We start from the raw sequence: 12,157 nt of genomic DNA on the forward strand, positions 1-12,157 counted from the left end.
TTAGTTTACTACTCAAAATATCATTAAATCTATATTTGAGCTCCATCTTCTACTTTCTTCTCTCATCCAAGTTATTCAACAACTAAGCGTGCTTACCAACATGAAATAGACATGAAAACTAACCTTTTATCTCGTAAGAATGAGCTTTGGATCAAGTTACAAACTTGTATGAAAATCCTAGCTTCAATACCAAAGAAATTCTTGAAGTCTACCAACCCTAGTGAGTCTCTCAACACATGGATATCTTGATTCTTGCTATTTGATCTTTGATTTGTTATACCCCGCATTTTCAGAGCCTGAGCGTGACACGTGCTACCTCAAACATTGACAATCGCGTTGTTACTACATAATTTAAACTCACGTTGATAGTATTATATTTCGTATTTTTTTGTACGTCGGATTATTCGTAAGCGGAGGTGGGGCCCACACATCAAAATTTTTTTTGGAACACGTGACAAGTTATATGAATCATATATGTGAAGTTAAACACAACTCAAGAAGGACCCTTGAGCCAAAGCAAAGTGGAAGTCTTCCAAACATTTAAGTAACGTTTTCGGGTGATCTGACTTCGAGGGGCAAAAACGGTATTATAAGTTTGGTATTTGGAAAAATAACAAGCAATAGAAGTTGTAGATAATTGAATTAGATTTCCAACCATAGGTCGTGGGTCCACAGGCGACGTCGGGATAAGGAGATATGGACGTTTTAAGACAGGAAGGTCAGTGGGTTAGGCCTAATCCGGGCCCAACCGGGTTAGGCCCATGACCCATGTTTATTTAAGTGATATATCAGCGTTTTCTCCTCATTTTTAAGAACGAAACACCCAGAAAATTCTGGAGAAAAAGAGAGAAGAGAGCTTAGAGAGAAAAGATCAATTTTGACCAAAATCTGAGCCCCGAATCCCGAAGCCCGTGAAGGGAAAAGTGTTCTATGTTGCGTTGCCTCCAATTTGAGCTAAAAATCAACCAAAAAGAAGGGAGTGGACGTGGTGGCTGCACACTTGAGGTAATATTAAGGTTATTTTTCATTGCTAATAAGTTTATTTAGAGTTCTACCGAACTAGAACGGAGAAAATAGTGTGATAAATTCGTTTGTTGGCGTTATGAATTATGGAATGAGATTTGAAGGATGTGGAGGATGTCGTTATTGATGTTGTTAGTATTAATTTTGACTCCCTTACGGAAATAAAATTATTAAATAGTTATATCACAAATTTGGTTGGTTGAGGAAATTAGAAATTAATGTGTGGGTTGTTTTATGGCATACGTTGGTATTGGAAATATTATGATTAATGTTGGTATTGTTGTTGTAGTTGTTGATTGCTGAATTGAGAATTCGGGCTAGGCATATAAACAGGGGAGATGCTGCCCGATTTTCGGCAGAATATAAAATAGTATGATTTGAAATATGGTACAAATGTGCGACGAAAAGGCTAACATTAGCATAAACTCCTTTTAAATGTAGACTTACAAGCAGTTCGATACCACTGTACTGCAATATCACGAAGTCTATACGAACCTAACTCCACCGACTCAACCTCACTTGCATGCATAACCCTCAAAGTCCTCTGCATACCATCAATGAAATCCTGGGGATCCATATTCTGCTTTATCACTAAAAATTCTAGAGGATCTAACTCAAGGAAGGTATTAACCCTCGAACTACTAGCTCCCTGCCGCTGAGCCTGAGCGGCTACTAATCTGGTCAGTAACTATACAACATCCCGCACATCCTGGCTCAGTGGATCTGGCTGAGGAACTGGGATGGGTGTTGGAGACGGTGTATGCGATGTCTCAGATGGGCTCTCACTCTAAATCTCATCCTAAGCCCTAGTGACCAGCTGAGTACGGCTAGTGGCCTCTCCTATGGCTTTCTTGCCTTTCTGGGTAGCTGTAGCTCTCTTGGGAGGCATTGCTGAAATCATAACAATTCATTAGAAAGTGAACGCCTAACACATAGCTCTATCGCACAATCTAGGAGAGAAAGAATGACATCATCCTAAATGTCCGGTAGCCTCCTGTTTATAAGTGTGGTGCACAACACGCCCATAAATAAGACTCTACTAGACACGGCCTGTAGACAACCCTAGGACGAAACTGCTCTGATACCACTTCTGTCACGACCCAACCGATGAGCCGTGACGGGAGTCTGACCTTTAGCGACCAAACACGTCTAAACACTTATCTGAAACATGTTGAACATCAATATCCCATAAACAGCACAAACCCATCTCATAAAGAGGGAACATTCGAACTCTACACAATCTGCATATATATATATATATATATATATATATATATATATATATATATATATACATAACACGTGGAAGAACGGTGCAAGCCAGCTAGGCTGCTATATATATATATATATATATATATAGTGTACACAAAAGAATATAAGCCGACAAGGCTACATCGTCTGACTACTACATACAACTGTCTATAGACCTCTACTGGAATAAAGCTGCAGAAAGGACGGGACAGGGCCCCGTCGTACCCATCTATATACATCGCAAAAGAATAGCCTACCAAAATAGACTGCAATTCTGGATTTAATGGAGTGCACTAATCTCTGCTGGATAAGGGTCCTACTATGCTGGACCACCTCCCAATCTACCTGTACCTGCGGGCATGAACGCAACCCCCCGAGCAACGGGGAGTCAGTACGGATAATGTACTGAATATATAAAGCATAAAGACAACATGAATATATGAATAGAAATCATGAATAAGATCTGAACTCATAAGCTGAAATAACTATCTGCATGAATCTGTATGAACTAGTATCTGTCCACATCTGACTGAGTCTATATGTTGATACACATGGACATGCATATATATATATATATATAAATATATAGGTGGTACACACCTCATTGTCACATCACAGGCCACACCTTCACCCCCTGTCAAGCGTGCCTTTCTCATGTATATATCCCAACATCATAGGCCACTCATGGACCAATCATAGGCCACACCTTCACCCCCTGTCAAGCGCGCCTTTTACATATAAGACGTAATATCACAGGTCACACCCTCACCCCCTGTCAAGTGTGCCTTTCACTGTACCCCTGAGAACTGAAAGTGAATGCATAGTACAAGTAGAACTAAACGACGGGATTCTTAAAACAATAAAATAACAGTTTTCCTCTCATTGGCCTTACTGGACTCATACTACTAGGACAAGAAATCATAAGATCTGTATATGGGGAAAATACCATAGCCGAGGTACGGGATCATCAAAACTGTATTTCTCTTAGTACTTACAAGAATCGAGCAATATGAAAACTCTCTTACTCGTTTATCTGTTCCTATCATGGGATCATGCCAAAAAAAAAGTAATAACCTTAACATACCTTGGTGTATATCAAATCGCCGAAATTCTACTTCTTGAACTTGTAAATCTACAATTAAAATAACATAATCCTTAGTGAGACTACTTGCCTTGCCTACTAATCACCCCCAAGCACGTATAAAGCTTAACGAATCATAGATGACCATCTCCTTTATAAGATGACAATGATAACCCCTATATATATCCAAATACATGTAAATGCATCCCTAATAATTTCTTTAAAATAGTCTCATGCCACTACCTTACCCTTCATCAATCTATCACTTCCACAAATATTCTTTCTTTACCTAAAATCACTAAAGCTCTTGATAGCAAACTAAAATACAAGGGTAGGAATCATTTACATACCATGAGGGGTCAAGAATCCCAAGAATCACTTTAACTTCAACTCTCTAAGCTTCCTATTCTTGGAGAAACCCTAGAAACAACCTTCTTCTTCACAAGCTCGGGTTTACGGGGTCTGGGTCTTGTCAAATCTTCACTACTTTGCAATAAATGTTGGGAGAGCAAAATATTACGGTTTTCTGATCTGGAAATGAGAGAAGTAAGACATAAAGTCGTGGACCATGTATTTATACTCGAAGAATTAAATTCTTCAGTGGTCCGGTTCGACGAGCGGGTCGACGACCCGTCGACGTGTCGACGGTCCATCGACGTGCTCGTCGACCTGCGCCTGTAGAATGCAGGGATGCGAAACCCTGTAGACGCCGTACAACGACGGTCTGTCGACCGGTTCGACGACCCGTCGATCTTGACTGGTGTCTGCAGACTTTTCTAATTTGCTTCAGGTCGCGTTGATTCAATTCGTTCAACTTCTAACCCCATAGTTCACCAGGAATTCCTGCTGGTACCATTGCACACAGGGTAGGACACTTTCTATCTCCAAAACTCGAGCTCGGGTCTCAATTCCCAAGGCATACCCCACTAGTAAATCGTAAGTTCTACCACTACGAAAACTAGGGGTGTAACATAGACGTTGGTCAACATATGAGAGTATAGAGAGACATGCATGGTAGATTCTCATTGGTAAGTCAGAAATACCAAGTTGATTCTTATCCTCCTTCTTTACTGTATATATTTATTATGTTACATTTCCGCTTAACATACTCGGTACACTGTTCGTACTGGCATTCTTTTGTTTGTGGACGCTGCATTTCATGCTTGCAGGTCTTGTGATACGAGTTGACGGATCTCTCAGTAGGATACAAGCTCCGTAGGCAGTGTCGTGGCACTCCACTACTCCTGGAGTTACTCTGTGAGTTAGCATGGTTCCATATGCATTTACATTGGTATGACGGGGCCCCATCCCATTCTTATTGTGTTATGCACTCCAGTAGAGGCTCGTAGATAGATATGCACAGTTAGAGGTTCTATGACCATCTCGGTCTATGTTTTATTGTATCATCATTTTTATAGCCTTGTCAGGATGTATACTTGGGAGAAACTTGATGATATATGTATATTATCTTTTGGGCTTCGGTTCTATACAATATATGATATTTATGTGTTAGCATGATGGCCCACCCAGCTATGGATATGAGATGTATGTATGTGTTGTGGCGCTCGGTAGGTTAGGTCTGGGTGCCCGTCATGGCCCTCCTGTTGGGTCGTGATAAAATTGATATGAGAGCAGTTCTATCCTAGGGTTGTCTACGAGCCGTGTCAAGTAGAGTCTTGTTTATGGGTGTGTAGCGCGCCACACTTATAAACAGGAGGCTGCAGGGCATTTAGGATGGTTACCCTTCTTTGTATCCTAGATCGTGCTATAGAGTTGAGTCATAGAGCATAAATCTTCAACCTTGACCTCTATTTTTTTTTATAGTTTAGCGACGACTCCTTCAGAAAGGACTATGGGTTATTCGAGGATTGCAATGATGATGGGGGAAGAAAATGAGTAATATTAAAGAGGAATCTAGAGTGGAATCCGTGTTGAGGCGACAGGCTAACAGTGCAACTTGTAACATGGCAATGGAATGATTAGACAGGAAAAGTATACATAAGACATGGTTCGACAGACGAATTATATCCACAGAATTCCGAATAATGGGTGACAAAAGGAATCCGTAAAATATGAATGACTTGTAAGTAAGAGGAGATAGTATAGTATGAGAAAATGACTTAAGAAGCTAAGAATGAGATCCAGGTATGCACACTTGTTTCCATTCCCAGAGGAGGTTCAGATAGGGATATCAATGTCTTCAAGTGCGTAATGTTCCATTCCTTATGACTACGAGTCGTGTGAGGCCATTATTGTTATTACTTATTGTGGACCTGTGTGGCGTTGTATATTTTTAGGTTACTGTGTCACAGGTTGATAGTGGTGCAAATAAAGATGAAACTCTGCCGAAATTTCCATAAGATCTCTGAGAGTTTAACATTCGAGGACGAATGTTTCTAAGGGGGGATAATGTTACACCTAAAAAAATTTCGCGACGTTTAAATCGTAAGTAAATTTACATAAGCTCTGAGAGGTCATGGACCCCTTATAAGGTTAAGGAATACTTTTAACCAGTACCAAGAAAGATTCTAATGTTTCCGGGATCAAGCGAAACGAAGGAATTAAGTCTGTCAAAAATTGTGAAAAAACATCGCAGAAGTTTTGACAGGAAATTCTAGTCCAAATTGAGAGAGGCCTATCTCCTAGAATATGTGGAATTATGGAATGCATAAACTATGTAAATTGAAGTTCGTTGAGTCTAGTTTCCAACATAACAAATCGTTCTTCGATACGAAATTGCAATAGGAAGTTATGGGAGTTTCAAGATAGACTGCTGGAGGCCTGCAAACCTTCGCGTTTGGCTCGCGATCGCGAAGGCCAACTGGTGAGGCAGTGGAACCGACTTTCAAGGGTATAAATACCCCATTCTTCCCATTTTGATCATCATTTACACTTCTCTTGAGCTCTAGAAACCTTCATATACATCTCCTAAACACTTATAGTCCCTTAGATTAAGAATTCAACAAGATTTACACTAAACTAGTTCATAGAAAGTGTTGGTTCTTGCTTCTAGATGAAGTTGTGGTGAATAAACTTTGGAGTAAGTGGGTGTGGCTAAAGTTCTTCAATTATAAGGTATGTTCTTCATCTTTAATTTGATATTAAGTTGTTTTGGAAGATTTTAATAGTTTAAAGTGAAGGAAAACAGAGTATAAAGGTCGTAGTTGGATTTGGTGATGTTGTTGGTTTATGGACTAATTTTCGAAGGAAATTTCGAACGGATTTGTTTTTTTTTAATTAAATATGCCCGGATGGGCCTTTTATTTATTTAGAGAAAAGTCCAACAAATAAAATAACAAGCAAATGACCGGCCCAAATAAATCACATTTGACCCCATTTCCTAATTGGGACTATCTGAAATTGTTGCCCTATTTCCACGGTGCATTTTTTGAAAATCCGCCGCTTCTCACTCTTCCTCAATCTTCCTCTCATTTGATTCTTGTGACTTCATTTCATCTAGACCAGCAAGAATATCCATTTCTCTGTTCGAATCCTGGTAACTATTTTCTACTGCCTTCATTGCATCACCTATTTCATTAGCATCTCTTTTTTGTTGCTCCTTCTCCAGTTCGTCGTCTTTGCCACGCCAAAGCTCAAAGTTCCTGGTTGCACCAGATTCAATGCCCCCATTTTCTTTCTTCTCTTCGTCGCTGCTCATCAGGTAATTATGCCTTGTCGAATTCGTCCCCTTTGTTCTTTTGTTGTGAATTGTTCCTTTAGATGCATGTTGTTTGAATTGGAATTCCTGAAAACCACTTCTTTCTCTGTTGTATTGCATGTACTGCTGTGTTGTTGATTTCTCTGCACTTGAGGTTGGCCGATGTTGTTGTGACTCACCACCAGCTGGCTCTGAATTTCTTTTCTCTTTAAGTGACTCTGTAAGTTCCATATTTTCCACCTTTGGTGCATCTTGAAATTCTGTGAATGTTGTATACTCCATCTATCCATGACTTATATTCGTGTAGATTTAAGTTTAGCCTACTTGAATGAGTATCATAAGATACTAATACCACAAATAAGGCCTCAATAAAATCCATTTGGTATAAGTCATGAATGAGAATTTGAGTTTCTGTTCTTCTCCTGTGCTGCCACTGTTTTAGCTGTATGAAACTTGTTTGAACTTGTGTGTGGGGTTTGTGGCGTGTCCCTTCAAATTTGTGTCTTCTGGTTGATATGGACCTGCAAAATAAAACACACTTTGTTAGTAAAAAACACCATGTTCTCCTCCAAAAGGATTTGAACATGGTGTTAAAATCTTTCTGCTGCTCCTTTTTTAGATTCAACTCCCCATGTATCTGCATCTGTTCCCCCTAACTCTGTATCCTCACTCTCAAATATGGAAGCTGAGTTTTGTCACTGTTGAGGATCTTTCTACATGTTGAACCTAGGTCCTGGAAACCATGACATTCAACATTAGCTTCATCTAGTGCTTGATTAGCTATAGCATCTGCCAGCTTGTTTCCTTCTCTCAAGATATGACTAAATAGAATAGTCTTATTAGCTTTTAGTTCCAAAATCTCTTCTATCCAGCTTGCTATCCCCTAAGGAGGTTTCCATCCTTCCTATAGAATTTTGTACACTATTTCACAATCAGTTTGGATTATAATATTGTCTAGATTCTCATTTTTGCAATATCTTATGGCCTGCAGAATTGCCATAACCTCAGCATCAATATTAGTAGTTATTCCAATCTATGTAGCATAAGCATATCTCATATCCCCTTCATTATTTCTCAAACAAAATCCATATGCACTCCTACCAGGGTTCCCCCTTGAAGCCCCATCTGTATTACATATAAACCACCCTGTTGGGGGGGAATTTCCACCTCACTTTTGTAACTTTCAGTCTTCCACACCCTTCCTCTAGCATCTGAATCAAATCTGGCCATTTGTGAGGTAGTTGACTGATAGAAGGATTCCTTGTCATTACTAGCCTCTGTATAGTGACATAGACTAAATAAATGACTTTTCCAGTTGATCTTTTCCCTCCATGTTTTATTGTGTTCCTCCTTTTCCAAAGTTCCCACAAAATGATAGCTGGAACAGCTTGATAAATAAGCTTTCCTCTTCCTTTAACTGATGCAGTCCACCATTTCACAATTCTCTGCTGTAAAGTTAATCCTTCTATAGACAATCCTACAAATGAAGAGAAGTAGTCCCAAGTCCTATTAGCAGTGTAAGAATTAGCAAACACATGTTGTATTGTTTCCTCCTCAGGGCTGGAACAACACCAACATCTGGAGGCTATGTTATAATGCATTCTCTTCAAAACATCATCCGAAGGAATTTTATATTTTCAGCATCTCCACAAAAAGAATGATATCTTGAAAGGCAAACCTTTAATCCATATATTCCTGTACATCTCCATAGGTTGTCCTCTCAATCTGATATATTCCCAAGCTGATTTTACTGTAAACTCACCTTTAGTGCCTAAATTCCACCATGCTCTGTCCATTTCTTTATCCATTCTTGGGGGTCTGATGGTATCAGCAATATACTGAACTACGTCTTGAGGGAGTAAACTATTCAGCTTTGTCATGTTCCAATTCCCATTCTCCACTACATCTGATACATTTTGAATGTTTTCATCAAAACCTTCCACAATGAAATATAATGCACCCATTCCTGTCCAGTTATCAAACCAAAACTGTGAATTCCCCATCCCAAGCTGCCACCAGATCTAGTATTCCATTAATTATCTTGCTTGTATCATGTTGTTCCAAGTTTGAGATCCTTGTTTCCACTGCACAGATACAGGATTTTCTTTTCTACAATACTTGTTTGCCATGAAAGCACTCCATAAAGAAGGCTTAGTCCTGAAATTCCACCACAACTTAGAAAACAAGGCAATAGAAACATCATGTAGTGATCTGAAACCCATCCCTCCTTCCATTATAGGTAGACACAAAAGGTTCCAAGAAGCCCAATGTCTGCTTTTACCCCCTACTGTGTTACTCCAAAAAACCTGGGCAGACATTTTATGTATTTGCCTGATAACACATATAGGAGGGTTAACTGCAGATAATAGATGAATTGGTAAACTCTGCAAGACATGTTTAATCAAAATAGCCCTTCCTCCAAAAGACAAAAGTTTCCCTTTTCAGCTTTGTAGCCTATTCATAATCTTCATAAGAATCTGAGTGAAAAAATCCTTTCTTCTCCTTCTATAATAAATAGGACATCCTAGATAGATGAATGGGAAATCCTTCCTCACAATACCTGTGACAATTTCAACAGTAATGCTCACATCCCCAGGCATATTTTTATGCATGTATACATCACTTTTGTCCCTGTTAATCTTCTGTCCTGATGTTTTCTCATATTTTTTCAATACTTCCATGATAAGATGCAAAGAGAATACATCTGCTGATGAAAAAATTATCATATCATCGGCATATGATAAATGATTCACCTTCGGACTCCACTTAGGCATTCCATATCCTTTAAATTGAGGGATTGAGCTTAAGGCATTGAGATTCCTTGATAGAACATCTGCAGTCAGTATAAACAAAGTAGGAGATAGAGGGTCTCCTTGCTTAACTCCCTTAGATGACTGAAAGAAACCACATTGTTGTCCATTAACCAATACTGAATACCAATTGCTACTGATCAGTCTGAAAATCATGTCTATCACCAACTCTGAAAAATCAATCTTTATTAGAACCTTCATTAGAAAAATCCATGAAACCCGATCATAAGCCTTTGCCATATCCAGTTTCATGATAACATTAGCAGATTTAGTTCTAAGCCTAATGTCTGAAACAATCTCTTGAGTAAGGACAACATTCTCCACTATGCTTCTCCCTTTTACAAAACCAGCCTGATTAAGAGAAACTATATGAGTCAAACTTCTTACCAATCTTTCATGAATTAGTCTTGAAAATTTTTTGTTACTAAAGTTACTCAAACTAATTGGTCTCATATCTGAAAAATTATTGACCAAATCTTTTTTAGGTAATAAGACCAAGTTAGTATGAGTAATAATCTAGGAAACTCAGCTCCACAAAAGAATGCTATGACCATATTGCAGATGTCTTCTTTGATAATCTCCCAGCAAAACTGATAAAGTGAAACCATCTGGTCCTGAAGCACTTTCCCCATTAAGGCTAAAAACCACACTTTTAACTTCCTCTTCTGATGGGATCTCTCCCAAACAAGTATTTTGATCTCCATAAATCATCTACGGAACATGATCCAATATTTCAAAATCTGTTGGATCTGCATCCTTTGTGAATTGTGCTGAGAAAAATCTAATTGCCTCTTGACAAATCTCCTCTCGATTTTTCAGCAAATTTCCCTGTTGATTCTAGATTCTTTTTAACTGTAACCTCTTCCTCCTACCTTTAACATATGCATGAAAAAAGGTAGTATTTCTATCTCCATCCTTAAACCAATTCATCCCTGCCTTCTGTTTCCAAAATTCTTCTTCTAAATGAAGATATCTGTTAAGATCAGCCTGAACCTTATGGAGCATTTCCCTATTAGTAGGGTTAGGTTGTACTTCAAACTAAATCTCATGCACCTTAATCACCTCTTCTAAAGTCTCAATCTCCAGGAAGATGTTCCCAAAGGTAGCCTTGCTCCAATTGGCCAATGCATTTTTCACATTATTTAACTTGTGATGAAACAAATTGAATGGGTTTGCCATGAAGTCAGCCTGCCAATGTTGTTTAACAGTGTCCACAAAGGTTTCTTGTTTTGCCCAGAAGTTAAGAAATTTGAAAGATCTTTTGAAACTTTCAACTTCTCCAGTATAAGTGATTAGTAAAGGGGCATGGTCTAATCCTGATCTGATCAGAAGAGTCACTTCCAGTCCAGCATACTTATTTTGCAGAGCTTGGTTACCCAAGCATCTATCCAACCTTTTAAAAATGCAGTCATTTCCACTTTGCCCATTCTACCAAGTATATTTGCCTCCTTTAAATCCCAAGTCAACCACAAAACAGTTATGAATACAAGCATTGAAATCCTGTACTTCATTTACAGTTACTGGTAATCCACCATACTTTTCCTCTTCAGAAGTGATGACATTAAAGTCCCCACCAATCAACCATGGCCTTTGATTTGTTATAGCCTTATTTTCCAAAGTCTCCCATAAATCCATTCTATCTGATTGATTGCATTTTGCATACACTATTGAAATCAACATCTCTTCTACCTGTCCATGCACCTTTAGGTTTAATGTTAGTAGTTGTGGATGATCAAACACAATTGTTACTTCAAACATATCATCTACAAAGGCCCAAATCTTATTTTTACAATTCACAAAAGCATGTTGCAATCCAATTCTTCTTCTGTACTCCTCTATTCTCTGAGCCTCTTGAAAAGGCTCTAGTAAACGAATAAAGCCAAATTGATCTGTTTGATGCAACTTGATAAGCCTTGTATAAGATTCCATTGTATTTACAGACCTGATATTCCAAATTATAGCATTCATAATGGAATCTTAGGTTTCTGTACAGTTCTTCTTGTTTGAACACTACCAGTTGATGGCAAATTCTGCTTTTGCTTCCCTCTCCCCATTGCTTTATCAAGCTGTTTAGGAGAAAGGTCTCCAGCTCTGGCCACTGCTTGTATGTTTTGCTCAAGTGAATATTCATCTAAATCTTGTTCCCCTATCAATCATGAGTTTATTTGATCATGCTGAGTGTTTATGACCTGCAATGCTGTGCCTATTTGAGTGTCATCCCTTGCATTATTTAAACTATGACTTGTCATGTTAGGGCTAGCCAATTTTGGAGTGGTATTCCCATTTAGTATGCTAGTTTCTGCTGCTTATATAGGGGTATTTTCGATCTGCACT

The 12,157-nt window shown here is 38.7% G+C and overlaps 1 protein-coding gene across 1 annotated transcript; it reads right to left on the minus strand.

Moving 5' to 3' along the window:
• Positions 1-9,049: 9,049 nt before the first annotated feature.
• On the minus strand, positions 9,050-11,752 carry LOC132639595 (uncharacterized). The gene is made up of 5 exons (XM_060356035.1): positions 11,339-11,752; positions 10,877-11,251; positions 10,375-10,534; positions 9,574-10,278; positions 9,050-9,369 (listed from the first exon to the last, which is right to left on the minus strand). Exons 1-5 carry the CDS (start codon positions 11,750-11,752, stop codon positions 9,050-9,052), a joined length of 1,974 nt encoding a protein of 657 aa, XP_060212018.1.
• Between the last annotated feature and the right edge of the window lie 405 nt (positions 11,753-12,157).

The sequence above is a fragment of the Lycium barbarum genome, chromosome 5 (assembly GCF_019175385.1).
Source record: "Lycium barbarum isolate Lr01 chromosome 5, ASM1917538v2, whole genome shotgun sequence".
NCBI classification, from domain to species: Eukaryota; Viridiplantae; Streptophyta; class Magnoliopsida; order Solanales; family Solanaceae; genus Lycium; species Lycium barbarum.

Excerpts from the sequence above, each read along its gene's own strand:
- LOC132639595 (XM_060356035.1), bottom strand. The coding sequence starts at position 11,752 with ATGGAATCTTATACAAGGCTTATCAAGTTGCATCAAACAGATCAATTT. Across the intron at positions 10,535-10,876 it reads CTTTAGAAGAGGTGATTAAG|ATGATTTATGGAGATCAAAA; the intron begins GTGCATGAGATT and ends CATGTTCCGTAG. Across the intron at positions 9,370-9,573 it reads TACTGTTGAAATTGTCACAG|TTAACCCTCCTATATGTGTT; the intron begins GTATTGTGAGGA and ends TATTATCTGCAG.